The following is a 27,935-nucleotide window of genomic DNA, read 5'->3' on the forward strand; positions in this document are numbered from 1 at the left end:
TAGTAGTAAGCGCAAAGGCCAAGGTAGCAACACTAACGGCAAGTGATATACTAAATCTGTCTGTAATGATTGACTGATTACGATTAAGATCCAAACGTAACACAGGGCTATGAGCGACAGACATCATAATGGAAAGTCCTGTCTACATCATTTCCTCCTGCCATTATTCCACTCAATGACACGACATGATGCACTAACTGGCCCAACAGTCAATGTTTCTGGAATGACGTGGCCACTGCCTGAGGTGCACCCAAAGCTTGGCATGCAAACATTTTCATATTTTGCCTTTCATCAGAATGCAGCCACTGTGGCCGAAAATCAAACCAATGACCTTGCCCTCAAAAGCACAACACCAATCCCACTGAATCCCAGCTGTGGGGTGTAAAGATTGTTATCAAATGTAACTTTATGATCATGGTAAATTTCGTTGGCCGACACAGAAGAACCCACTTTCTCCATGGACAGGAATGGTTGCTTCCTTAGTTGACCTTGAAGCAAGTTAACATGTTTTGTTGACATAGACTAGTAGAAGAGGTTCACTTATAATTTACAAAAAAACTAGATATTTTGCAACACAATAAACAGTGCTTACATTATTGAACGCCATCTCCTTTTAACAGTTAGCAGCTAAAACACTGCTCTATTAAGTAGCATCACCATGACTTTAGTTTACCGTACACCACAAACTGGATATATCCTTTGTGAACAAAGCTGAACAAAAGATATGTGTGTCTTGATTGCTGCTCTCTACATTCTCGACCTCGTGTTCCGAGTTTGAATGTTGATTTGTTTCTGGATTTGCCTTCAATTTTATGCTAACATTCACCCCCAACCATGCAAGACTAACTTGATGCCCTGCACGCATGTCCTGATATTACATTTTTTCATTTTTGGCAAGAGCTTTTGCAGTTCTTATAAGGGGTGTCACGCTTAACTATAGATGCAGAGTGCCCAGAATCTAAAAGCGTGCACAGTGATAAACTAACAGTAGCTCAGCAAATTAAGAGCACAAGCTAGTAAATAAAGAAATGACTGCTACGTAAATTACTCTTTCCTCTTACCCAAATCTACACAGTTGCAGCTGCTGCAAGTATCATGTTACAAAGAAACAAACAACTCCGTCTTAACACTTGGCAATACAGGAATGAAATCAATTTTACTTTCAGCACAAAAGCAAGGGGCAACTATCAAAAAGAAATCTACAGCATCATGTACCTAAATATAAGAGCATGAGTAGCTAATTAAATACAAATTCAATATCCAAATAAGCATCTATGCAGTAGAAGCTGCAACAGATATCATGCTGTAAAATAAACAAGCAACTCAGTCTCGACACTCTGAACTACAGCGCTGCAGACCTTATTGAAATGAACTAAGACCAATAGGTGGTGTCCAAACTGCACCCTCAAAGCAAGAGCATCCTTGAAATAAAGGAAGCTAATTGCATGTAGCATCAAAAGAAGGCAAAAATTAACTTGGGTACCCTTGCTCAAGTTGTCGCTTGGTTTTGGCAGCTTAAGAGACCAGGAGGTGTTACCTTTGCTAACACAGTGCAATGGGCTTGTTTTTTCATTATGTGACACTAGCACTACAGGATGGGACAACAGACACAAGCCACAGGAGACGAGCCACGTTGTGTTGCCTTCGTCTCATGTCCCCTAATGCTGGTATTGCTTAATAGTAAGTCTGTAAGTGCCATGCAACATTTTAATACTACTACAGTTAAGCTCTGTATACGCAAGCTTTGTATAGCCTCTGTGCTGGCATTATTCTGCAGTTGCTGCCTACCACATGCAGCTCGTTGCCTGTGCCCCACGTAATGCATGGAGTAAATGAATGATCCGGTTTATTTTGCAGATAAATTTTCAAGAGCAAATTTAAAAAGTCATTGTACACCACATACCAAGGCAATGATATGCAACGAGTAGGTGTCAGAAACGAGTGGTGGCATGTCATACCCTATGCTTTGGACAACACCTATTTCACTTTCTTTGCGCGCAAGCTGAACTGAAGAAGAAACATGTCCCAACTAATGAAAGAATAAGATGCGCAGCGTCAGGTGCCTCAGGTCAGTAAGACAAGCAGCAGCAGCAGCAATCTTCTGCAGTGGACTCACGCACGCAGGCCAGGCAGACGACGATGACGGGTGAACGACAGCGTGCACAGAACAGAGTGCGCCACTGCGGTGCGTCGTTCCTTAGGGTGCGGAGGACTGGGGCAGGAGGACACGGCCATGACGGCAGTGGCAGCAGGCAGGTGGTGGAAAAGAAATCGAAGAGACCGTACTTACACACACCTCGTGGTATATCGAAGGCTTGCTAATGCTTGGGATGTGGTACAATGTCGTTGCTGGCTTGCCCTCATGGTCGAGGATTTGCTGTCGGGTGAAACAGGAAGAGATTTAGGTGTATAAGGCAATGAGCAGAGCTCCCACAGAGTACAACAACACAGGTTAGGACACTGCGCCGGCTCAGTTCCAATGCTACTCCTTTCCAAGCTTCCATCAGCATACATTATCACAGGGATTGGTCCGTGACAACTTAGTGACAACAGTGAGGATACGAAAGGAATAGAATTGAGCAAAATAAATTTTCGCAGTATACTGGCCACGATGGCATGACCACGAATGTAAGCACTTAAGACAAAAATTTTTTCTAAAAAAGCGTGTACAACAATGACTATTTTTATTGCTAAAATTTTTACACATAACATAGCAGTCTTAAAAGGCTTCACCGTCTGTCTTGTTCACCAGTTACGTTCACCAGACACTTTAGCCAGAAGATATCTTCTAAAAGAAGCTTTCTCTCAGCACATGCGATGCATTACACAAGTATCACTTCAACATCCAATAACAACACAAATGAAAATTGCCACATAAAGTGAAACATCTTTTGCTTGAATGATCAAAATGCCATAATCAAGTTGTATAGTAGCTTGTTTGCATGAAAAGTTTGAAGCAGCCAGGCTGCCATAGGCTATGTTAATTTGGGAGTCCTCCCACCAACCACCGGTGTCCTGGCATGACTTTTTCTTCCGAGCCACTGGAAGAAATGCATTTGCAAGCTAGCATTTTTCCTGTTGACCCCTGCTTCTTAGGCATAAGCAAAATTTGTATGTCAAAGCCCTTTAAGATCAAGAAATATCAGCAGTGGTACCACAATTTTATATCACTGTAGATGAGGGCTGAGTGATCAATCCCCTGCCTTTCTGATTAATCAATAATAAATGCTTTTAATTACAATAAATTTTTTCATTGCCAGGGAACTGATAGGTCATCAAGTTTTGTTTTCAAAAATCAAAGCGAAGTAACTCTGGCATAGATGAATAGAATGTGTTTTCAGTGACACTGGTACAAAATAACAGAATAAGCACAGCCTGAGCTCTCAAGCTGAAAGCACAGTGCAAAGTTTAAACAGCAAGATCAGGTGGTTTGCATAAATACCATGACAGCTGAAAATCTACATCCTGCAGTAATACAAAAGAGCTGAATATTGCTTGGTATATTGTATAGCCCCTCTTCAAAGTTTTGTATATACAGAGTGTTTTTTTTTTTTAAACACCATACTGGATTTTTTTAAATCGCCAGTGGCAGATAGCGTAATTGTAGCCCTTGAGCTGGATTACTTGAAGCGGTGGACCATTCTCGGCTGAGAAATCAAAATGTACCGTCACCTAACAAGAACTCCCCACAAGACATTACAATAATATTTCTATATAAGCAGAGTACAGCATCTCACCATTTCGTGCACTCTGGCAACTTGTACTGTTATTAACAAGAAACTCACCAGATTATAAGCACCCAGCAAAAGGATTTCCAGGCAGTTGAGAGACTGTAAGATAGAGAGCGCATCCCACAATGAAAGAGTGCACATTAAATGCTGCAAAAAATAAATTGATGGGTTTTACAGCTCAAACAGCACATTAGCCTAGGAAAGCTATCATAGGCAAGGGCTCCAGATTAAATGTCAACACTCTACTATGGTAAATCAAAGTACACATGTATTTCTGCATTCTACTTCCAACACAATGTGCCCACTGGAATCCGGGACTGAACCTGCAACCTCTGTCTGTGCAGTGGAAGTGAATGGCTGAGGGATCTTATAAATGATAAAAGCAGACGAATACAACCAACACAGAAGCAGCCTCTAATGTTCTTGTCATACAAGCGCACCGGTGCCATTCCAAATAGTGATTATATTCAAAAAACGCCAAAGCAATTTTCACTCTTTACTTGCCCAGGGATAAAATACACCGTGTGCAGACCATGCAGCAAACATGTGCTGACTGTGTTGTAAACAAAGCAAGATGCCTTTGAAATTCTGCATAAAAAGTTTCAAATGAAAGTTCAGTTTTAGGTTCAGATCTGGGTTCAGTTTAGCAGTCTGTTTAAATACCATCTGTTATACACTGGGTGGCCCAGGCAGGCACGCGCTGTATGTATCTTAAAAGCCACCTGCGTGCCATCCGTGCACGGAGTTTTCGCGGCTCAGATCACGTGACGCAAGACTCAGCACGAAGTTCAATTTGCTCGCTGCTGCTGCTACACTTCCTCACTCCAGTGTTTTGACTGTGAGTTTCCACAGTCATCAAGTGATACATGTTCACGGTTCCTTGTGCACATGTGACACCATGCTCGTTAATTGAGTTAGTATGCCTATGTTTAAAAGCTTATACGGTCGATAAAACTACTATCCTTACTTGGTATGGCTGTTCACTATTTTGTTATCATAATCGATGCTTCGCCTTTCGGGCAAAACTGCGACATTTTTTCTATAGCCGCTGCAGGACGAAGGCTTCTCCCTGTGATCTCCAATTACCCCTGTCTTGCGCTAGCGAATTCCAACTTGTGCCTGCAAATTTTCTCATTTCATCATCTGACCTAGTTTGCTATTGTCTTCGACTGCATTTCCCTTCCCTTGGCACCCATTCTGTAACTCTAATGATCCACCGGTTATCTGCCTTACGTATTATATGGCCTGCCAAGCTCCATTTCTTTTTCTCTTAATGCCAGCTCAAATATTGGCTATCCCCGTTTGCTCTCAGATCCATACCGCTTTCTTCTTGTCTGCTAATGTTACACCTAAGATTTTTCGTTACATTGCTCTTTGCGTGGCCCTTAACTTGTTCTCGAGCTTCTCTGTTAACCTCCCAAGTTTGTGCCCCATATGTTAGCACTGGTAGAATGCAATGATTGTACACTTTTCAATGGCAGCGGTAAGCTCCCAGTCATGACTTCATAAGGCCTGTCAGCATGATTTGCCACTGGTCAAAGAGGCTAAAATCAGGACTGTTATGGTTAATACACACCAGACACCCACCATTCTCCATCCGCCATCTGTGCAAATGTATGCAGCCGAGTGTTCAAACCACTATAGTCACATTGCACTTTTGCAGCCATCGTTTAAAGAGACACCAAAGGCAAATATTAAGTCAAGGTAAAGTGATAGATTAGTCCTCGAGAATCTCTAAGGCATCAATATCGCGAACAGAGCCTTAATTATAGAGAAATTGAGGTAAATGCAGGACATGATTAGAGACTCCCCCGGGGCATTCAAGTACTTACCTGATGACGAAAGCACTCCTCAGTTCTGTCACTAGTACTCAACCACTCATTGCACAAAACATCCCTGCATTGTATTAAAAGATGAAATAAAATGCTACTTGTCCAGTTCTATTTCACTTTTATAAAAGAGAACTCACTGAAATAACGCTGACAATGATGCAAGCGGCCAAAGGTTTCGTTTTCGCTTGACACGCTTTCGCGTTTCAATAGTTATCGCGTAGTGCTGTGCTGGGTTTGCTGGCTCGCGAAACTCACACGAACTGCAAATAGCAGCAACTTCGATGTGATGTTGCAGGATGCCCGAACAGTCTACGCCACTCGACCAAAGAGCAGCTGCAGCGGCGAATTCTCCACTCTGTCTAGGCTTGGTACCGCCGTCTGTCGGGCGCCACTTCACTCCACGACGGCAGCAAAGGGTGGTCATGGCGAGTGCAACGTCACCACTCCCCCCGTCAGGTGGCAGGAGATTTGAATTGCGATAAAGGTATGCAAACACTTCAGATGCAATTTTCTCGGAAGCTAAGTTTTTTCTTGGCGCGATACAAGCATTGCAATGTTTCTGGAATGGTATTCCACGCCGACTTATTATTTGCCTTCAGTGTTCCTTTAACCCAAAACTCGCCTTGCGACGGGTTGTTCGAAGCTACAGAAAGAGATCTATATGCGTCTACAAACAATGTCGGGAACGAGAGGCCCCCATATGGTGTGTCACAAAGATGCAGCCGTGAAAAACTGTGTTGCCATCCCCATTCAACGTTTATAGATCTGTCAATGTTGACCCCGTGTACTCGCATTCATTTGCGAGGCTGTTTGGCAGCTTTCTGGGTGTCACATAGCTGCTGCAAATATACATCTATGTCAATTCAGCAGGCGCCAAACGGTAACTTTAGTCACCCACGTCCGATGAAGCTGTGGCGATTAGGCCCGCTGGCCTAGGCAGTGCGACCATCAGGGAATATGCCGCCGCAGGATGTAGTAAAGGGCCGCAAGAAGTTGCAGAATGTTAGTGGGTAATAAATTCATGATCGCGATCGGTCCCAAGATCGCGTGTGTCAGTTAGACTGATGGCTCTTGTAGCGGCGTGAAGTTCGTCACCGCATATCCAACACGATTTACATGCCTATCGGTGGCTAATGGGCCCGTTCTAGACACATGCTTTCGCACTTTAAGAAATATGCACTGCTTCTGTTGCGGTTTCTTCTCTCAGCAGCACATTATCATTTTGATTGGTCCTGCCGACATGGACAGACCTTGTATCGCCAGAGGCGGCCCCGGCCGACGTGGCGCCATTCTACGATTTGCGGCGTTCTGGCCCTGCGTGTGTGACTGCCACTACGGGTCAACGTCGGGCAGTGCTTACGGTGACTAATTTCACTACAATGTTAGCTGAGGTGGCCAGCCCGTGGTGTATCCGACGCTCCTTCTGCGCCGAAAACGAAGTGAAATGGTCACTTGGGCAACATCGAAGGACTCAGCGGCGCACGCGACATGTGGCGCTGCACAAGTCTCTACACCGAATACATCGAATAAGCAAAAAATGAAATAGTAGATATTTGATTTGCGAATCAAATTATTCAAACATTTACTATTCTATTATATTCAGTGAATGTGCATACCACTACAAATAGGGTATCAAAATGAATGTCTTTCTGTATGTGCAAAGGCATGCACCAGCACCGGTCTGACAAAATTTCTGCAAGGCATTGGAAAAGCAACTTGTAAAAGGGTCCATTACACTTCAAACTACATGTGGAGTCTGGCTACGTAGCCAAGAGTCAAAAAGGCATAAAGGCATGCCACAATGCTATGATTTCCACACATCTGGCAGCCTCTTGGAATTTGCAAAGATGTTGGCATAAAAGGCTAGCTAACCTTCCGCAGGTCCCTCCTGTGCACACTGCTGAGGTAGTTGCCGATCACGCAGGGGAGGAAAAAGTGAGCAAACTGACGCAACGCCTCTTCCTGGGCTTGAAAGAAGATGAACAGCTGCTCGCACAGAGGCTCCAGAAACTGCGGAACATATTTCCAAAAAGTATTAAATTATGGGGTTTAATGTCTCACAACTGCATGGTTAGTTATGAGGAATGCCGAAGTGGAAGGCTAGGAATTAGTTTTGTTTTGACCATCTGGGGATTTTAATGTGCACCAGAATGCTGCTGCCGTGGCTGAGAATTGAACCCACAACCACTTTCTCAGCAGGGGTCGTATTTTTGGACAGTCACTTTCAGGGATATCACTTTCAGTGCATGCTGATAGGCTGCTGTTGCAAGACCGGTTGAGCTGATAGGCTCAACCGTCGCTTGAATCATTCAATGCACTTTGTATGTCCACGAAAGTGATAGTAATGCTGAAAGTGAGCATTCAAGAATACATTCCCAGCTCAATGCTATAGCCACTGGGCTACCACAGCAAGTCTGCATAACAAAATACCAACTGAAATGAAAAATGTCAAATCCACCAGCACCATGGACAATTTTTATTTTCCTTACGGCAGAATCATTCTCAAACTTTCAAATATTAGTGGCTTCTGAAAAGCATGAGTAATCTACCTTTGTTTGCATCAAAGTTATGATTACAAGGAGGACAGAAAAAGTACCACCATAGAACTTTTTCATGCACCATTTAAATCACTAAGTTGATCCCTCAATAAAGCAATCAAATGTACAATGCTCACAGCTTGTTTGTACATACTGAGAGATAACTAACAAATGACAGTTGTTCACTGTTATTGAGCCTGTTCGAAACCAGCAGTATACCAGCTTTCTGCAAATGCTAAGTTTTCGTAGGACCTGCGACACGCTAGGCTTTTTCGCAACAGACTGTTTGGCATTCTAGAATCCGAAACAAACAAGAAATCTGCAGGAGGCTGCTCCCTTCATTATCGAGCTAGATGAACATTCCACAGGCTCTCCTGACTTGTGCTGCTGAAACTTCAGCCCATGTGTTTCAGAAGTCACTGGGTGCTACCATTCAGACAAATATTACAAGCACATGAATCAGTGAATGAGGTCTGAAAATCTGCAGCAGCCACACAAAGAAGAGCTCTACTGCCCGGGCATACACATAACTGTCTGCTCCCAAAAAAAGAGTGAACAAAATGCTTACATGTGCAAGTAACAGCACTTCCATTCAAGGTGTTGGTAAATAATGTACATTATGCCACTTTAATTTTGAGTTCACAATACTGCAAGCCTTATTGGCCCAAGCTGAAGTGGAACAACAATACAAACGTACATGTAATAGTACACACCATGAGCACACATTTCAAAAAAAGAAAAACAAGCACTCATCAGTACTCTGCACAATTTTAACTTGCGCTGTAAAATAACATGAAAAAAAATATTTTAAAAGATAAATGCAATTCAACAGCTTCACCAAAGTTAGCTGCCTCAATTACATGTCCAGGAATAGATTTTCAGTCTGAGAGTGTATGTGGGAAAAACTATGTAAGCTTTGGTTTGTGCAAAAATCGGTTGCAGCAAGTGGACATGCTCATGGACAGGCTGGTGCATGCAGCAAAACATGATATGATACTTGATGACATAGCAAAATACATAAAGGCAACACCAGCACAGAGTGTTACTTTGGACTATTAAACCCAAAGTGTCAGATTTAGAGACATCACGTGAGCAGAAAACAAAAGAAACAGGCACTTTATTTGTTTCTTTGATGTTATGCAAGCGACGTCTCAAAGCACACACTTCGACTGCAAATTGAGCAGTTGAAAGTACAGCAATGCTCTGTCTTCTTTACATATACATCTTAAGTAGTGAACAAAAGGATATGATATTTTAGTTTCTCACCCTTAAATTGTTTTACCACATTTAAGCTTGTGTATATAATTTCTAGGAAATATTTGTAAACAATTCATACACAACAGGCCAATATTTGTCTGAAGACAAAACCACGACCTTCCTTTAAATGGACATTTATTGAAAACTGCTTTTAGTGGTTTATTAGGGTGTTGGAAATAAAGTTACTTTTATAAAAAACCAAGGTACAAGATAGGAGGTTGTTCTATACACTTCAATAATGAATTCAATACTTTGTTGGAAACCCATAGGAATTAATTGCAGTTGGAAGTGATGAGGCATTGAGTCCAGCAAGCTGTCAATGGTCATTAGCGATCTGATCAATGTTCATCCCTTCATGAGGTAGCTGGTTGAACTTCTCCTCGGTGCTGCCGACTTTCATGACCTCAGTCGATGCCCCAACTCTTCCCACAGATGTTCAATAGGATTCAGGTCACATGATTGGCTTGGCCACTCAATGACCCTCACACTTCTCCTCTGGAACCAATTCTTCACAAGACTGAGCGAGTGATTTGAGTCATTGTCCTGTTGGGAGACATACTTACGGACAAAGTATGTGCATGCCCATGGAGCATCATGCGCTCAAGTTTTTTCTGTAACCTCTTCCGTCATAATACCTCCAATTCTGTGCAGTGGACCAGCTCCAAGAGTGGAGAAGCAGCCCCATACCATGACATTTCTTCCTCCATGCTTTACAATAGGAAACCTAATAGAATATGGCGCATTTTGGGCAACATACATACTGAATGTCATCGCTCCCAAACAACAAGAACTTGGATTCGTTTGACCAGATCACCCACTTACACTCCTCACGTGTCCAGTTCAAGTGCTTTTTTGCCTGCCTTAACCTGGCATCCTGGTTCTTCATACTGATTAGTATTTTTCTGTTGGCCTCCTGGAATTTAGTCCAGCAGATGGCAGGCAATGTCTAACAGTCTATGGGGCCAGGCTGGAGCCAGATACCAGATAAAGATCCTTCGATATGTCCCCAACAGAGCATCAAGGATTCTTCTTGCCTGCCAAAACAATGGCTCTGTCAGTCACAGCAGATGTCCATCTGGGTCATCCCAGCGAAGATCTTGTGACGACTTCTACCCTGACCTCGATCCTCTTCAAATGAACTGAAATCATCGACTGCACCACATCAAACTGCCTCAAAAGCTCGTACTGTGGCCTGCTGAACTGGTAGTTGCAAGCAATTGCCATTTGAACTGAGTTTGCTAACTTACTTGCACCGTTCACTATACCCATGCTAAGTGAAATATATAGAAATGCCTGTACCTCAAGAATATTGCAGTGTAAAGTAAGGATCACCTAGTAATAGACCAGAAAAGACCAACAAAGAAAGTGATACAAAGCTGCCTTGATAGAAAAAACATGGAAATCTAACCGAAAGATATAAGTAACATCCCCGTGAATCCCTGGTGGCAGAAAAGTGAAATATTTAGGTAAATAAGATCTAAAACAGGCCATTTCATAATATATTATGGAGTAAATTTTCAATTTCAGCGTGACAAACTAAAACATTATATCTTTTTGGTCACCACTGTATGTCATCATGAAACTATCATGTCACACTGTCCAGTGTTGTCATCGCTATATTGCAAAATGGTAAATGAGCAGCTTGCTGGTTAGGATAGATTCACAAAGTATGATATTAACTTTTTTGTTCTTTCATTATCAAAAAAATATCTGTTCACACAGTACCCAGATTTAAAATTACAAAAAAAAATATAGAAAACAAACTACATGGTATTCTTAGGATGTGTAATGCAGACAGAATCACCATACTTACATCCCGGTGATATTCCTTCTCTTCTAGCACCAGGATGATGGCCTCAATCAGCTCATTGTTGTCACGTATCGTGTTGGCAAAAGTGTGAACTTCAGCCTCTGTCACTGACTGTGAAACAGGACATGTGAAGGAATGTCATTGTGGGTTATTTTGAATGACTGTTCATCTCTTGAAGGCTAATTGCAACAAAAGTTCACTTTTGCTAAACTGGTAGCAAATGAGTAGTACTACATAATACTGAAACAATACTGCATAGTTGCATTGCTGGTAACTGCAATTGTCTCATTCGCAGCCTTTAAATAGCACCTAAGCAGATGAGGCATGTACCTAGTGATTAGTGGACATGACGCAAGTCCCAATCTGTCGCCTCAGAATTTTTCAGTGCGCTACAGGCAATGCTTTATTTCGAAGGTCATACTGCAGAGCTCTGTGTCCCAAGGCAGGCATTACTTCTGGTGTGCAGTAATGGTGGCTTTTTTTTTTCAATTTCAGTATTAAAATCGTCAAATTTTGCTAGCTTTTTCTGATGCATTCATTCCTATTTCAAACATAAAATTTTGCATGAGAGCTGTTCTATAACTACCACGAGTGTGTGCAAACAGCGACATTAAGACTAAATCAAATACGAATCCAATAATGCCTGGAGTGAATAAAATCGAATATAGAATACCTTTTGAGCAGTTTTTGAATAATGAAGAGCCGTTAACAGAAATAATACTGGGTGTTCACATTCCAGTATTCTTAGAGGGGCCCTGATCCACTGTTTATCAATGTCGAGAAATACATTTGAAGTTCAAATAGACTATTTAAAAAATACTTTGCCACAAAGAATACTTCAGTGCGCTCAGAATACGCGGAGTTGTTGATAATCAAAGGTGACACATGATCTCATTCGCTGTGCTCCCATTTCTTCTTTAATACCTTGCACTGCAAAGGCTACGGCGGAGCATCACCATGGCATGCAGTTCAAATTTGATTTTGGATGTTCACCTAGACATCACTACTGATTTTGGTGCCTACAATGCACCAAATGTGGTTGTCCTCAGCCAGTGGACTCGTCGGCAGTCAGCAGCTGTATCTAAACTACGTAGTAAACCACAGTTACACGCAGCTGTAACATGTATGCACCACACTTGCTTTATGCCCAACAGGGCTTCAGTGTGCATGCGTGCTCATACCCTCCAGTCTGGCTGTGCTGGTGCTATGTGGTACATACCAGCTTTGTCCTGCACCAGATTTGTCCTGTGCAAGCGCGACCGACAAATAGTAGCCACGTCCAACTTGCACATCTTGAAGCACTATCAACAGCTCAATATGAAGTAAAGTCTGCCAAGGCATCTAACCAAGAGCAGCCAGGAGTGAGCATGTGCTGGCAAGTGTGTGTGTGCTCTGACCTTAAGTATTGCATGGTTCAAGGCTAGTTGAGTGTTCAGAACTAGTCAAAATTAACGAGAACCGACGGCTACAACATCGATGAGCAGGTAGGCCAAAGTTTATTTCCTACGCGGGCAGCCATGTCTACTTAAGTGACGTAGCCTACTCAACAATGTAAGTTGTCATGTTTTATGTCTATACAATGAAAATTTACCATGCTTTTGCCCAAAATTTATGTTTATTTGGGTGCAGTTGATGTTTTGAACTATTCAGAAAGCATGCAAAGCGTATTTGCATTTACTTGGTTTGAAGACTGAGTCAAATATGACAGTATTTGATTCGTTATTCTGAAGTTTGAAACATTTGCACACCCCTAATAGTTATACTATCTGAAACTAGGCTTTTTTATGATTAATTTAATTGCGGTTGGCCTTTATTACCACTATGTTCACTTTACATACACCCTGTATTTCGCTCAAGCCCAGAACATTCTTTTAGAGTTCATTAGCTATAACAACTGCCACTACACAATTTGGTTAGAAAGCGCACTAAATGCCAAAAGTGTTTGCATCAATCAAAGCAAACCTAATGCAGCAGAAATACACACCTTACAATCAAGAAGGAAATCTCGTACAATGGAGTCCGCCATGAGGTACACATCCTCTTCAGCTGTTGATTTCTAGAATCCTTCTGCATAAGAAAGCAGAAAAAAAGAGGGACATGAAACATTGCATTTTCCAGAGCCTGAACAAGTCCTTGGTGCTAAACTCAAGGGCTAAATGCCCTCCACATGGTTTTTATATATGACATGACCAGGCACGTACCCAGGGGGGGGCCCGGGGGGGCCCGGGCCCCCCCCGAAATCAAGTGGCATACACCCCCCCCCCTCCCCGCCCACGCCACCACTCCTCACACATTCCTAAAGCGCCACCAGATCAATGTTGAGACTTGACAGCTGTTCATCGGTCAGCATTATGCTGCCTTTTTCACTCCTTTTAGATGGCAGTAGTTATCGGCACCTCTTGTAATGTGAAGGACAGGTTTCTCATAGATTCTGCCACCACGCGATTAACTCGAGATGCGTTCAGTTGTCACCATCTATTCAACCGTCACGTGCATAGCTGTTGCTTTTGTTAGTTTAACCTTCTTTGTTTAGGCTGATCCTGGGACCAGGAGAGGGATGCGGCTGTTACTCAGCTGGTCTGTACTCCCATGGAACGAGTTGCGGCCGGAGAAAACGCCAATTGCGTTTAACTTTTCCCTTTCCTTCATTATTTTCTTGAGTTACGGCTCGCCGCGATGCTGGCAGATGCCCGGAACCATATACACGTGATACGAGTTAGATAAGGTGGGAAATAAAATAATGTGAAAGAGCGTCCACCATGAAACCCTGCAATAACCCTTAAACCCATAAGCAAGATGACTGTCGCCCGTTACCTCGTCTGTTTTTCCCTAATTGTATAGCACTTTTTGTGCAAAATTGGCAACTGGAAACAAAAATCGCAAGGAGTTGAGAAATTAAGCGATCTGCTAAGGGAGAGAGCCAAGGCAAAAAGCAAACGGCAAGTAAAAGCGAATAATAAAAAAGTTAAGCGTTGTTTATGAGACTATTTATGGATCCACATCTTTTTATTGAAAAAGGAAGTAGAGAAAACGCCACCGGAAGTGGAGAACAATTACTTGTTTTGAATGACGCTTCTACAGTTATCGGTCGAACCGCCTCACGTAGCCAATTCTCGGCTGTGCTTATGTGGGTGTTTTTGTAACCTTTCGCGGTGAGCGCAGTACGTCTAGAATCGCAGAGTCCTGCGCTTTACGCCGTTGTATGGGACTGGCGGCCGCACAGCGTTACGCAATTCGCGGAACTGTCAAAACTGAACAACAAGGCGAAAATAACTGATATTCGAAACTATAACATGAGAAACACTGAATAAGCCGTAAAAAATGAACGCAGCCTGAAATCAGTAAAAAAGAAACCTGGCATAGGACAAACCATGATGTATGCACTAAAAGATAAAAAGGGGAATATCATCAGCAATCTTGAAGATATAGTAAAAGCATTGGAAAAATTCTAAGCTGACCTGTATACAGTACCCAGAGGAGTCACGATACCTCACTTAGAAACAGTAATGAACAGGATACAGAAACTCCTGTTTGACAGAAACCACATTTGAAACCCACAGAAACCCAGAAACCCACATTTGACAGCTTTTGCAGAGTATAAACACCTGGCATTTCCCTGGCATAGCGAATCTTGTTACACAAAGATGCTTGAGGTCTGCCTCACCAAATTACGCTGCCGCATTCCCTCCCTAAATTTCTATTTATACAGGTCGGGTTTTGTTCCCTCTCCCCTTTGTTCTTTTTGTGGGGAGGAGGAGACGATACAGCACTTTCTTCTATCTCGCCGCCGCTTTGCTGCGTTAAGAAAAAGATTGTTGGAGATACCTTTTCGAAGAATTGGCCTGGACTTGAGAGAACCTGCAATTCTTTCGTTCGGGCCGTCCACTTTGGGATTCAGCCACAGGGATGTATGCTTCGCTGTCCAAACATTCCTTACAGAATCTAAACGAATGCCCTGCTAAATTCTATTTTTTATTACTTTTACATTAATTATTCTTCATTCAACAGCACCTTCCTGATTTTATTTTAGCGGGTAATTCAACCCTATTCAATGCTATTCCCATAGATATTAGGAAATTTATGCTCTATATTATTTTGGAATAATCCACCCATTTCTTGGCCAATCCCCCATCGTGGGTAGGAGCCACACGTGCCACAGGCTACAACTACAACAACAACAGCAAAGGAACAAGAGATCAGGATCCCACATTGAGGACGCTTGTCACAAAGGCCTCTCTTGTGGACTTCAACAAGCTATCAAGGAAACGGCACAGACAGCCACGCGCACACTCACGTGTTCTCCAAGGTATTCTGAATTCGACCTGGAATTGGAGTGGCTTCGTGCGATTCGCCGTCGTGCCGAAAGAAGATATCGACGCACTAAGTCAATTCAGGATCTAAGAACAGCCAGGCGAATGCAAAAGAAAATACAACGCCGCATGGACAAACTAGAGGCTCAGCGGTGGTCGAATTTTGTGCGTCGCTAGATCCCCGCAAACCGCTATCTCAAATATGGAGAACTGTGCGTGGTCTGCGTTCTGTTCCGGAACAGCGTTTCCCGTTTAAGGCCCTAGCACTATTCCAGCGCCGACAAGACATTGATGTGGCGGAAGACTTCTGTGCTATGGCTGCGGGCCAGCCAACTCGTACAGGTTCGCTTACATTGAACCGTATTCCAGATTCACGAGATTCACGCATGGATCTGCTTTTCACGACGCAAGAGCTTGACGCGACGCTCGCCCTATGTAATCGGTCGTCGTCGCCTGGTCCGGATGGCATATCTTACCGCATGCTATGTCACCTTGGTGAACGGGCACGAAGAACACTCCTTAATATCTATAACGAGTCGTGGCAGGAGGGCAACGTTCCCCAAGATTGGAAGATCAGCCGCCTGGTACCGCTTCTTAAGCCTGGCAAGTCTCCCTTAGAGATTACTTCATACCGAACAATTGCGCTGGCAAGTTGCGTTGGGAAGGTAATGGAGCGAGTGATCCTCGCCAGACTTGAGTGGTACCTTGAACACTACGAAATCTACCCGGACGCCATGGCTGGTTTTCGACGTCACCGATGTTCTATCGACAACGTTATCGATCTGGTAACCTATGTTCAACACCAAAAGACGTGTAAGAGGTTATCTGTCGCAATGTTCTTAGACATAAAGGGAGCCTACGACAACGTTCTTCATGACACCATACTTGAAGCATTGGAATCGGTGGGCCTAGGCGGTCCATTATATCGTTGGACTCGCAGTTATTTACATAGGCGGTCTCTCTTTCTTAAGACTGAAGCTGGCCCAACCTCGCAATACTATACGCACCATGGAGTTCCACAAGGCGGTGTCTTGAGTCCCACACTTTTCAACCTTGTACTCATTGGTCTCGTGGAACGACTTCCGAGCACAATTAAAATATCCATGTATGCCGATGACATCTGCGTCTGGGCATCTGGTGTGACACGGCCGCAAGTACGCGCCAGGCTTCAAAAAGCTGCCACGTCAACATCGGCATACTTAAATGAACAAGGCCTCAAGATCTCGCCAGAAAAATGCGCATTGGTCGCGTTTAGCCGAAAGCCAATGAGATCATACGATGTCTCTATCGACGGTCAAAGCATACCTTATGTCAGGACGCACCGATTCTTAGGCGTAATAATTGATCGCGACCTCTGCTGGTGTCCTCATGTGGCCTACCTAAAGAAGCGCCTGACAGATATCTCTAATGTGTTTAAGTTTCTTGGAGGAAATGTCTGGGGTACTTCAGTACATGCAATGATGCAACTGTACAGGACGCTCTTTCTTGGGTACTTGCGACACAGCTTGCCTGTGCTGACCAACACCTGCAGAAGTAATATCCGTACACTCGAAAGCGTCCAGGCCCAGGCACTTAGAGTGTGTCTTGGATTGCCGCGGTGTTCGTCAACGGCTGAAACAATTGCCATTGCACACGATTTCCCAGCCAAAACCCATATAGTGATGGAAGCGCTCAGAGCACACGTAAGTCACCTTGCTCGAGCCTCTGCCCATCATCTAGCCTCACTGCCAGAGGATCGACCACGTGCTTCCTTTTGCGAAACAGTCCTGCCTTATCGTGCATACCTTCCATCAGGTTATACAGCTCCAGCGAAAGTTCCGTTTCCACCATGGTGCTTGGCTCGAGCAAATGTTCGACTAATGGTACCAGGAATACGAACAAAGGCCCAACTCTCGTCTCCAGCACTCAAGCAGCTCTCACTGCTCTTGCTGTATGAGACTTACAACGAGCATCATCATCTTTATACGACGCTTCAATGAGCATCATCATCTTATACGACGCTTCAGCCACGGTGAATGGGTCTGCAGGATCGGTGATCTTTCCTGCAAAACCTTCCACAATTAAGATTCGACTATCTCACCAGACTACATCGACTGCCGCGGAGCTTGCTGCTATTCGTTGTGCACTTCGTGTAATTTCTGAAGAACTACCCAGGAAATGGAGCGTGTTCACTGACTCCAAGGCTGCTCTTCATTGTTTGGTTTCTACCCTACGCCGAGGACCCCACGAACAACTAGTTATGGAAATCAGACTGCTGCTTCACCACCTCGTCGAGCAAGTACACGACATCACGTTGCAGTGGATTCCAAGCCACTGTGGCATAATGGGCAATGAACTTGCCGACGCAGCAGCACGATCTGCACACGAGGAGGGCTTGCAAGACTCCATTCCATTCTCAAGAACAGACGCTGCAACGAAAATTCGTGTGCTTGCAAATGAAGCCATCAAAACTTTATGGAACACACCCAGCTTAAAGCATACACGTCTACACCGACTGGATCCATCCCTTCGACTTCGACCCCCACCTGGACTCTCTCGACTCGAAACAGCAGTACTTTGCCGACTGTGGCTTGGTGTCGCCGATACAAGATCCTTCGCCTTCCGAGTCGGTATGGATGACAGCGCGGCTTGCAGACACTGCGGCGGCGAAGAGACTATCGAACACGTGCTTTGCCACTGTCCTCGATACAGCGCGCACCGGCTGTCACTAGCGACCGCGTTGGCGCGCCTTGACGACAGGCCACTTTCAGAACAGTCAGTTTTGGAATGCCGATGTGAACTGTCGTCGCAGCAAAAGTCGGTCAAGGCTCTGTTGACTTTTCTACGTGACAGTGGCCTATTAGAACGACTATAATGACCCCATTTCGTCCCTTCTCATATTTTTTTTTCTCATGCTTTCATTTTTGTCACGCTCTTCTTTCCGTCTTTACTTCCCCTTTCTCTTCCCCTAGTGCAGGGTAGCAAACCGGACGTTTTAAGTCTGGTTAAGCTCCCTGCCTTCCTTTCATTTGCATCTCTCTCTCCCGATCGCCAGTCGGCCACTAGAGACTGTGAAGGAGCACGTTTATCTAGGTCAATTAATCACAGGCAACCCTGATCATGAGAAGGAAATTCACAGAAGAATGAAAATAGGCTGGATCGCATACGGCAGACTGCCAGCTCCTGACTGGAAGCTTACCATTATTATTGAAAAGTAAGTTGTGCAATCAGTGCATTTTGCCAGTGCTGACACATGGGGCAGAGACTTGAGAGCAAGTTAAGGACAGCGCAAAGAGCGATCGAACGAAGATTGCGTGGCATAAGTTTAAGAGAGAGAAAGAGCGGTTTAGATCAGAGAGTGAACGGGTATAGACGATATTCTAATTGACATCAAGAGGAAAAAATGTAGCTGGGCAGGTCATGTAATGCGCCGGTTAGATAACCGTTGGACCATTAGGGTTACAGAATGGTTACCAAAAGAAGGAAAAGGCAATCGAGGACGAGAAAAGACTAGACGGAGCGATGAAATTAGGAAATTCGCGGGCGCTAGTTGGAATCGGTTGGCGCAGGACAGGGGTAATTGGAGATCGCATTGCAGGGAGAGGCCTTCGTCCTGCAGTGGACATAAAACAGGCTGATGATGATGATGGTGATGATGATGATGATGATGGAGGTGGTGGGCCCCCCCCGAAAAAATATCCTGGGTACGTGCCTGGACATGACTATCTACCACATGCCTATCCAGTGCTGCCAACTCTTTTCCCATGAGCTTTCTGTTATTTTTTTCATTACATGACTATTTTACATTGGCATTTGGACGAGCAAGTGAAGACAAGGAGAGCGAAATGGCGTGACCAAGAACTCGTGACCATGCAGCCTGCTTTGCAGTGTTCTAAAATGCAATAAAAGGCATTTTACTATACTGATGACAAGGGAATGAGCCTGCGAAGCAAGCTTTCCTTGAAGATGATGCCTAAAGGAAAGGTACCAGAATTTGTCCCCAGCACCAACTGGTCATGATGGGTAGAGCGTCTGGAGTTCTACTATGAAGCCAACGACATCTTCAAATCTTCCCAGAAGCAAGCGGTTCTCCTCACAGTGTGCCGTGAGCAGACCTACGAGATGCTGAGAGCCCTGGTTGTACTACAGAAACCTTCCGAGGTTGATTTTATGAACACCATCAAGTTTTTGAGTCAGCACAACCCCCTGTCTTCCGAGTTATATGGACCACATTGCTTTCAGTAATGAGAACAGTTCGCTAATGAATCCATTACCCGCAGTGGTTGCTCAGGGACTATGGTGTTGGGCTGCTGAGCACAAGCTAGCGGGATCGAATCCCGGCCACGGCGGCCACATTTTGATGGGGGCGAAATGCGAAAACACCCATGTACTTAGATTTAGGTGCACGTTAAAGAATCCCAGCGGGTCGAAATTTCTGGAGTCCCTCACTACAGCATGCCTCATAATCAGGAAGTGGTTTTGGCATGTAAAACCCCATAATTGAATGCATCCGTTGAAGACTATGTGACAGCTCTGCGAACTTTGGCAAAGGACTGCAACTTTAGCAGCACAGATTCCATGGCGGTGGATCCTGATACATCGGACAGAAGCACGGAAGTTCAGCCTCAAGCAGGGAGTACAAGGCTTCCTTTGGAAGTTATGCTACAAGACAGATTGGTATGTAGGATCCATGATTCTGATCGTCAACAACGACTCCTAGCTGAGGATAAGCTAACATTAAAGAAAGTGTACGAGCTCATTTTGACTGCTGAATCAGCAAGAGATTAGCAGAGACAGGCTCAAAGCAGTCAGCAGCAGGCCGACAATTTTGATGAACATCATCAGAATGTTCGCAAGTGCTTTACAACCAAGGCACCTCAGTGCTTCTAATGCTTAGCAGATCATAAGGCTGACAAATGTTTCTTCAAGAATGCTACGTGTAATTTCTGCCGTAAAAGGGGTCACATCGCAAAAGCTTGCTTGTAAAAAAAGGCTAGACCACTGAAGTATCAAGGAAGCCATCGTTTAGAGGAAAATAAAGTTTTACGAGGTACGGGAAGATAACCTCCTTGCTGCTTTTCACACAAGACTACAGCTGACAACCACAGCCAGCTTCATTGTGACAGTAAGACTGTCTGGTCGGGTACACAAGATAGAAGTAGACTGGGGAGAAGTGTTTTCTATATTAAGAGCAGCGAAGTTCACTTGCCTCTATCCTGCCAATGCCCTGGCGTTAAGAGAATGCATGCTCACTCTACAGATGTGGTGGGGAGAATGTTTGGAAATTCGAGGCGGCAGCTAAGCGACACTCCCTCTTAGCTGTAGCTAAGAAGGAGTATGCGACACTCCCTCTTAGCTCTATTTATTTATTTTATTTATTTATTTATACAGTTTCCTACACCGTCCTTCTGGGCATTAGTGTAGGGGCAATGTACGAAACATGGCTGTAAACATGCAGTGTAATATACAAAATACAACCAGAAAGCAAATGAAGAACAATGCAACAATGATAACAATGAAAAAGAAACAATGGTTCAATGATAACACAATGATGAACAGAACACAATACACAAATACGACATCCACAATAATACTGGTAAATGATGCATAATTCAGTTATGTGAAGACATAAAAATATGGTCACCTAACAGTGTAAGAAGGATGCAGGAGGTGCAGTAACAATTAGATGCAGCAAACATTTCAAATCATGTCTATTATGGGGGGAAATGAAAATATAAAAATATTTAGTTCGCAGTTATACTCTCATATTTTCTTACTGTTGTCCAAGCAGGCAGACACGTAAGCGGGTTCCTTTAGGTAAGCTTCACTATTATTTCCAGTTTTATTTTTAGAATGTTAAAAAGCAATGTTAGTCATAAGCACTTATGTCCCTCAGAGAGCAAGAACCACCCCAAATGTTTCACAATATTAGATGACCGATTCATAAAGTAATGGTCACCTGTCGGAAATCAAGCTGCATGTTTTTGCATACACTCCAGTATACAGTATCTGCATTCTTTTTTGTTGCCAGGTCCCATACCATGCACACATACTCTAGGATCAGGCATGCATTTGTGATGTACAAGATTTGTTTTAACTGCGGCAGAGCATGTCTGAAATTGCGTCGCAAAATGTTCAGCACCTGGCTCGCCTTTGATGTTAAATACTCTACATGAGCGTTCCAGGACGCCATGCTCGGAAAAATAATGCCTAGGTATTTAAACTGCATCACAACAGACAAGGTAATGTTATTAATGAGATAATCTCATGAAAGGCCGTTATTTATTAGTGAATCTAATGAGTTTGCATTTTGAAATATTAAGTGTGGTGTTCCACCTGCCTCACCACGATAGAACACAGTTTAGGTCACCCTACAAGGAGTCATAATCAGTTTCAAAGCCAATGTCGCAATAGACGCAGCAAACATCAGTGTGTAGTCTGAAAAAGTTTCAGCAAGATCATTGACGAAAATCAGAAAAATATGCGGCCCAGAACAGATCCTTGTGGAATGCCAGATAATACACTCGCTTAAGATGATGATACACCATAGAGAACCACCCGCTGTCTTTTATCAAGTAGATGCAGATATGTTAAGAACAGATAGCTTCTGTAACAGCACTGTATGTGAGACCGAATCAAACGCCCTACGGAAATCCAAAAATATATAATCTACTTGCTTACCAGAGTTAAGTGAAGATGGATGTCATGTGTCAATTCTATTAGCTGTGTGTCACATGCAAATCCAGCTCTGTAAACTTGTTGCTTTGGGGAACAAAAGTTGTTGCTGTTGAGGTAGCTTATCAGGTTGGCATAAATTATATCCTCTAAAGATTTACAACACACGGTTGTCAAGAGAAATGGGTCTGTAGTTGGAGGTTAATGTTCTTTTGCGGCTTTTATAGATGGGTATAACATTCGCGCACTTCCAATAAGAAGGCAATGCACCTTGTTCAAACGATGTTGAAAATAGTGTAGTTAAAAAGGGGGGCATTAGAGGTAGCGCAACTCTTAAGGACAAAGTTGGAGATATGATCTGGGCCAGAGGCAGAGTGGACTTTAATCTTCTGCAAAAGCAAACTGATACCATGCTCTATAAATTCAATCTCTGCCATTTGTGCAAGGCTATTGTTATTCTCCAAATCAGCGATAGCTGCTACCAGTTGTAAAAACACAGAGTGAAAGTAACAATTAAAGATTTCTGCTTTCGCCTCATTATCAGCGATGTAGCTGGCACCGTCCAAGTTATCAGGAGATGCGTCACTACTTTTTGACTTACTTTTCATATATGTCCAGACTTCTTTCAGGCTATCTTTACTTTCTTTCCTATATTAGACAAATATGCACTTTCAGCTTCACAACTATTTTTTTTTTATTGTTTTGCTGAGCTGTTTCATTTTTGTGCATATGTTACGATCGTAGGACTGGCAGTATTTATGAAATAAATGGTTGTTTTTATTTATTAATACTCTAATTTGCCCTTGGATCCAGGGTTTATAATTTCGACGTCTGACAGAAATAAGTTGTGATGGAATCAATTTCGCGAAACTCCTTGGCGGAGGTAAACCAGCGCTTAGTCTTTTGGACTGGATCTTTCCCAACAAAGCTCGACAGAAATGTCACGGCGCGATTATCGTATCACCGCACACACAATAATTTCACATCATCTATCGTGCTTGTGAGTTCCTCTGAAGCACCGCACCCTTTACATTTCATTTCCTTTTCGCTTTTCAGGTGACAGTTTGGTAGACGATTCGCCCTCACCACACTGAGCGACAAAATTCCATCTTGTGATAGAGTGACCTGCAGCTTCGGGCTATTGAACAGATGGCAGCACATTACCATATTTTGTCCTTGAAGTTCATACTGTGCCAAATATGGCACACACTGATTTCAGGTTCTCTGCTGTAGTTGCAGATGAAATTGAGAAAACTAATAACTGGCTTGAATTGTTGAGACCATAAAATATGCCAAAATAATTTTTCTATGTTTCTGCGATGAAAATTTTCAGAAAAAAGAAAATACTAATTGCTCGTGTTTGCCTCCTCTGAGTTTCACGTCCCTTCCCAAAATCTACTTCACCTCTGTTCTGTGTATCGCTCAAGAAATGGCAGCCCTTGTCCACAATAAGTGCGCATAACTATGAGAATTACTCTGACGATACAACATTCTCAACTGGGCATCTCACAGACGCAAAAAAAAATGGTAACCGGTACGCGCCAAATATGAGACTTGCAATAGAGGGTTAAGTAAGCTTCCTTGTTTTCATACAGCAGTCAGAAAAGCACCAATAAATACACTATACGTGGCCAGATCACAGCAATAAGGGAGGCAAGGAACAGGTGCACCATTGAAAATATCCACCGTTACACATTATTAATGATGCTCCCCCATCGTTTGCACAGACTGCTACTCCATCATTCCAGATTCTGCGCAGCAGCACAGGCTATAGATATTGTTGCACAATGCAAACACAGCTGCACTAATACTGCGTACAACAAGCACAGAGTTTCCTACAATATACTAGAGGGAACTCTGGCACTGCAGTCGTTAAGCCACCATGGGAATGATGAGGAGTACATGGATTTGTTCAATATTCATGCTTGTGTATTTGGACATTCTTGTGGATTCGCTTATTACGCTTCTTATGCCTTCATTGTCATAAATTTCAGAGCAACCTATACTTTTTTAAGTGCACAAGGCGCTGCAAACACATACAATCGCTACAATTACAACGGTTCAGCTTGTCGAGGCAGCCAAATTGAAATGTGACAAGCATCTTAAGGCACTGGCTTGCCCGCAATAAATTTATAAGAGCATTATATGTCGCTTGTCGATGCATGCACTCATGGCGTAATGGTTTCAATATCGGTCGTCTGTGACAGAGGTCCTGTGTTCGAATCCTGCCGTCATACATTTTAATAAGATTTATTTGATCATTTATTATACAGTACATTGATGAAAATGAGTTGCAAAGTCATGAAGCCTTTTGAAGGACAAACTTAGGCAAATCCACGTACTTCCCATAACTCCCCATGCTGGCTCAACCGCACCCATTGCAGCTCCTGTAGACACTAGCACCAGAGTTCTCTCTAGTAATTATTGTATGGGACTGTAGGACAACAGGTGCAGTTCGCCAGAGGCAACAGCTAACTTGGAAACAGCCTCGCTCAGAACAAAAGCAGCAGTCTCAAGATACAACAGCCTTAACAATGAGCTCTCTCTTGCAAACATGGATTTCATTGAGTGCTATTTTGTGAAGTGTATCATTAGTTCGCGCTTTTTCTCTTTTTTTTCTTTTTCAGTAGTATGCTAGTAAAATATAACCGACCAAGCAGCCATCTCAAACAAACCCTACCCATGAGTCATGCTGTTCCTTAATTAAATTGACGCTTGCTGGAAATCCCCTTCCTATCCTACCCAACAATAGGGTTTTCAAGGGAAACATTCACTGATTTACAATCGTGCTGCTCGTGTACATTTCAAAAGTATTTACAAATGTGATCAAATCGGTGAAGATTTTTAAACAGTCAAGTCGCTTGGCTGTGCATGCAATCAGGCGGGCACATGTCGCATACGTTCAGATAAACCACTGCATAATCGAGTTAAGGTAGCGATATTTATCGCACGCATTCAGCGAGGATGAAAATCAGGTAGGTATACCGCAGAAGCGGCGTGATGGTAAGCTCAAAAACATTTTTTTCTTTGGCAGCTGCAAGGGGGGTTATACGGAAAGACAGCGGTCGTACACCTCATTCGCCGATGTTCACTTAGGGCTTATCGATCACGCAAATGCAATTAGCGTAAATACTCGATGCCAAGAGCACGCGACCTTCGGACCTAACGCCCCACCCTCGAAAGCTAAGGATGGTACTATTGCATCTATTGTGTGAGCGGTCTCCTTCCGCTGTTCAAACACTACGCTTGAACAGCGTCAGCCAGCGCGAAGTGGTTCCCAATTTCCAACCAAGAAAGAGAGAAACCGCTTCGTCGAATCATACGATTGTTGACGAGGAAATAGGAACGACCAGGTAAAATAGCAGCTGCTAGGTCACGAACAGGGGTCTATACTATTTAAAGGACAAACACAATGCCTCAGCGCCAACACAAGAGTAGACAGGCTATGCTGGAGCATGAGCAGTTGCTTGTGACAGCCTATACACCAGCACTCAACGCCGTGAAGCGCGATATGACAGGTGCTTACTGCAAAAAGATCACGCGATGCTCGGTGGCAAAGCTGAATGAGCAGATAGGTTCACAGCTCGGAAAGAGAAACCAACAACCGCGGACTTTCTCAGAAGCAAAACGATAGCAAGGCCTTAAGTCGTACTCCTACGACTTAAACGTGATTTAACATTTACAGGAAAGTATAATTGAAAGAGCTGGTTTCATTTCCTCTCACCCGTGGATGCAGGGGCCAGCGTCGCTGGAAGGCCTAGTATTGCGATGAACTTTATCCGAGCAGCGCGTTGCTTGATCTCAAGCTGATTCGATTTGTTGCATAAGTGTCGACCTGTCGACCACGCAGATTTTGGTTTCGGACACAGTACTACAAAGTAGACACCGACCGCGTAAGCAGAATTCCCAGGCGCACAGCGAGTTTAACGGGGCGGGTCGGTGTGTAGGCCATCGGCGCGTCGCCGGCCCCTGGCTCCACCTGGCTGTCAGCAAAATAATAATCGACATGTAAGAGGGCGCTAGCAGTCAGCGCTGCGGTAGCGCTGCGGAATGAAGAGCAGGAATTTCGGTTTCGTTTAAAAGCGAGCAAATAATGTCATCCTGATATGTTTGTAACAAACGAAATGCAAATGTCTGAAAAAAGATCTGGCTTTAAGAATTACACACTGAATTCTGATTTTAACTGACTCATGAATAAAACGGACGAAGGAAAGAGTTTTACAGCGCTAAAATAATGAAAATGCGTTTGCGCTCGACTACATGCGTCCCATAAGTACGTATATAAGTGGGCGAGAAAGCAAGGAAGTAGCGGAAATTTGTATCGTCATGATTATGAGTCTAAATTAACAAGAAAGTAGCAACATCTAACACCTCATTGCCACCGCCGTGCTCTGAATGCATTAAAGTGAATGCATTAAAGGACGACTAAGGAAACAAAGTTTACCTATCTTTAGACTAAATGGTGAGATCACATTAGGAGGTGCATCTTTGCCTGGTAGGTAAGCAAATTATAGAAAGAATAAGCAAAGCAAATTATCTACCATCAACACCCGTTGTTCCTGGAGCCCAAATAGGAAGGATGACATCATCTTTTTATTCTCGGATGAATATTTTGTCATCTACATGAGTGTTTTAAGTTATTACTAATTAAACATGTTATTGACTTAACAAAATAATTTTCGAGCCCCATTGATTTCGGTGAATTGAAGTTTAATTGTACAGCTCAACTTTGCGTTCTCATAGAGCGGAAAGTTGAGCGCGTTGGATATTCACGATTATATGTATAGCACGTCTGCAATACGTTTGCATGTGTGCGTCCACGTTTTCCCCGTCTTCTAACAAACATATTATAGTCGTGTGTACGTTTGCTATCGTTACTTTTTGTACATATATATTTGTTAATAAACTTTTCCCGAAAGATATAGCGATATACTTGTCTTTGTGTTTTTAGTCATATACGTCACTTCTTAGTATTGAATTCACACACGCTGTGGCCAAGTATGGTCGCGTATTTTTTCTTTATTCTTACGCGTCGTAGTTTAGAAGTCTTCCAGAGAAGAACCGGTGATATATTTATACACCGCTACTAATATATATATATATATATATATATATATATATATATATATATATATATATATATATATATATATATATATATATATATATATATATATATATATATATATATATATATATATATAATGCGAGTACGTGGGTTCGTGCCCCACCTGCGGCCAGTTGATTTTTCATCCATTTTAATTAATTTATCATTTCTTTCATGTAATCAATAAGTGGAAGTAATTTCCCCTATGATGTCCTTGGTTTTCCGCTTTTGTTGGGTTCTTATGATATTGCTACGGAACAGCCGCCACGGTGTGGCTGCACTGAGGAGAAAGAAGACGGCGTGTGTGCCGGCTTGATATAGCGTTGCCATTTTGGCCTCCGTTAGCTTCCTTGTAAATAAATTGTAAGTAGCATTCAGCTTCAGTTAGACGTAACATTAATGTGGTGGAGGTGCGGGACTAATAAAAATCGGGCCCCTCTGTTTCCTTTCTACTCTTTCAATATATATATATATATATATATATATATATATATATATATATATATATATATATATATATATATATATATATATTTAATTGCATTTTTCACGTTTTAACGTTTCGGCCATGGCACGGGCCACAGCCGTGCCATATATATATATATATATATATATATATATATAGATAATTGCATTTTTCACGTTTTAACGTTTCGGCCATGGCACGGGCCACAGCCGTGCCATATATATATATATA

The 27,935-nt window shown here is 43.1% G+C and overlaps 1 protein-coding gene across 2 annotated transcripts in view; it reads right to left on the reverse strand.

The window, feature by feature from the left end:
- Positions 1-26,120, reverse strand: part of Hyccin (PI4KA lipid kinase complex subunit hyccin) — a 64,209-nt gene extending 38,089 nt beyond the window's left edge. Inside the window, exons 1-6 of one of the 2 annotated variants that reach the window (XM_065452192.2) lie at positions 25,856-26,120; positions 13,152-13,234; positions 11,171-11,278; positions 7,436-7,573; positions 3,786-3,830; positions 2,297-2,377 (exon numbers count right to left, since the gene is read on the reverse strand). In XM_065452192.2, the coding sequence (XP_065308264.2) occupies positions 2,297-2,377; positions 3,786-3,830; positions 7,436-7,573; positions 11,171-11,278; positions 13,152-13,193 (414 nt within the window). In that variant the 5' untranslated portion in view covers positions 13,194-13,234; positions 25,856-26,120. Of the gene's footprint in view, positions 1-2,296; positions 2,378-3,785; positions 3,831-7,435; positions 7,574-11,170; positions 11,279-13,151; positions 13,235-25,657; positions 25,830-25,855 lie in introns of those variants that run through there. The other variant, XM_065452195.2, reaches the window with a different exon arrangement.
- Positions 26,121-27,935: the final 1,815 nt, after the last annotated feature.

This window comes from Dermacentor albipictus, chromosome 1 (genome assembly GCF_038994185.2).
Source record: "Dermacentor albipictus isolate Rhodes 1998 colony chromosome 1, USDA_Dalb.pri_finalv2, whole genome shotgun sequence".
Lineage (NCBI taxonomy): Eukaryota > Metazoa > Arthropoda > Arachnida > Ixodida > Ixodidae > Dermacentor > Dermacentor albipictus.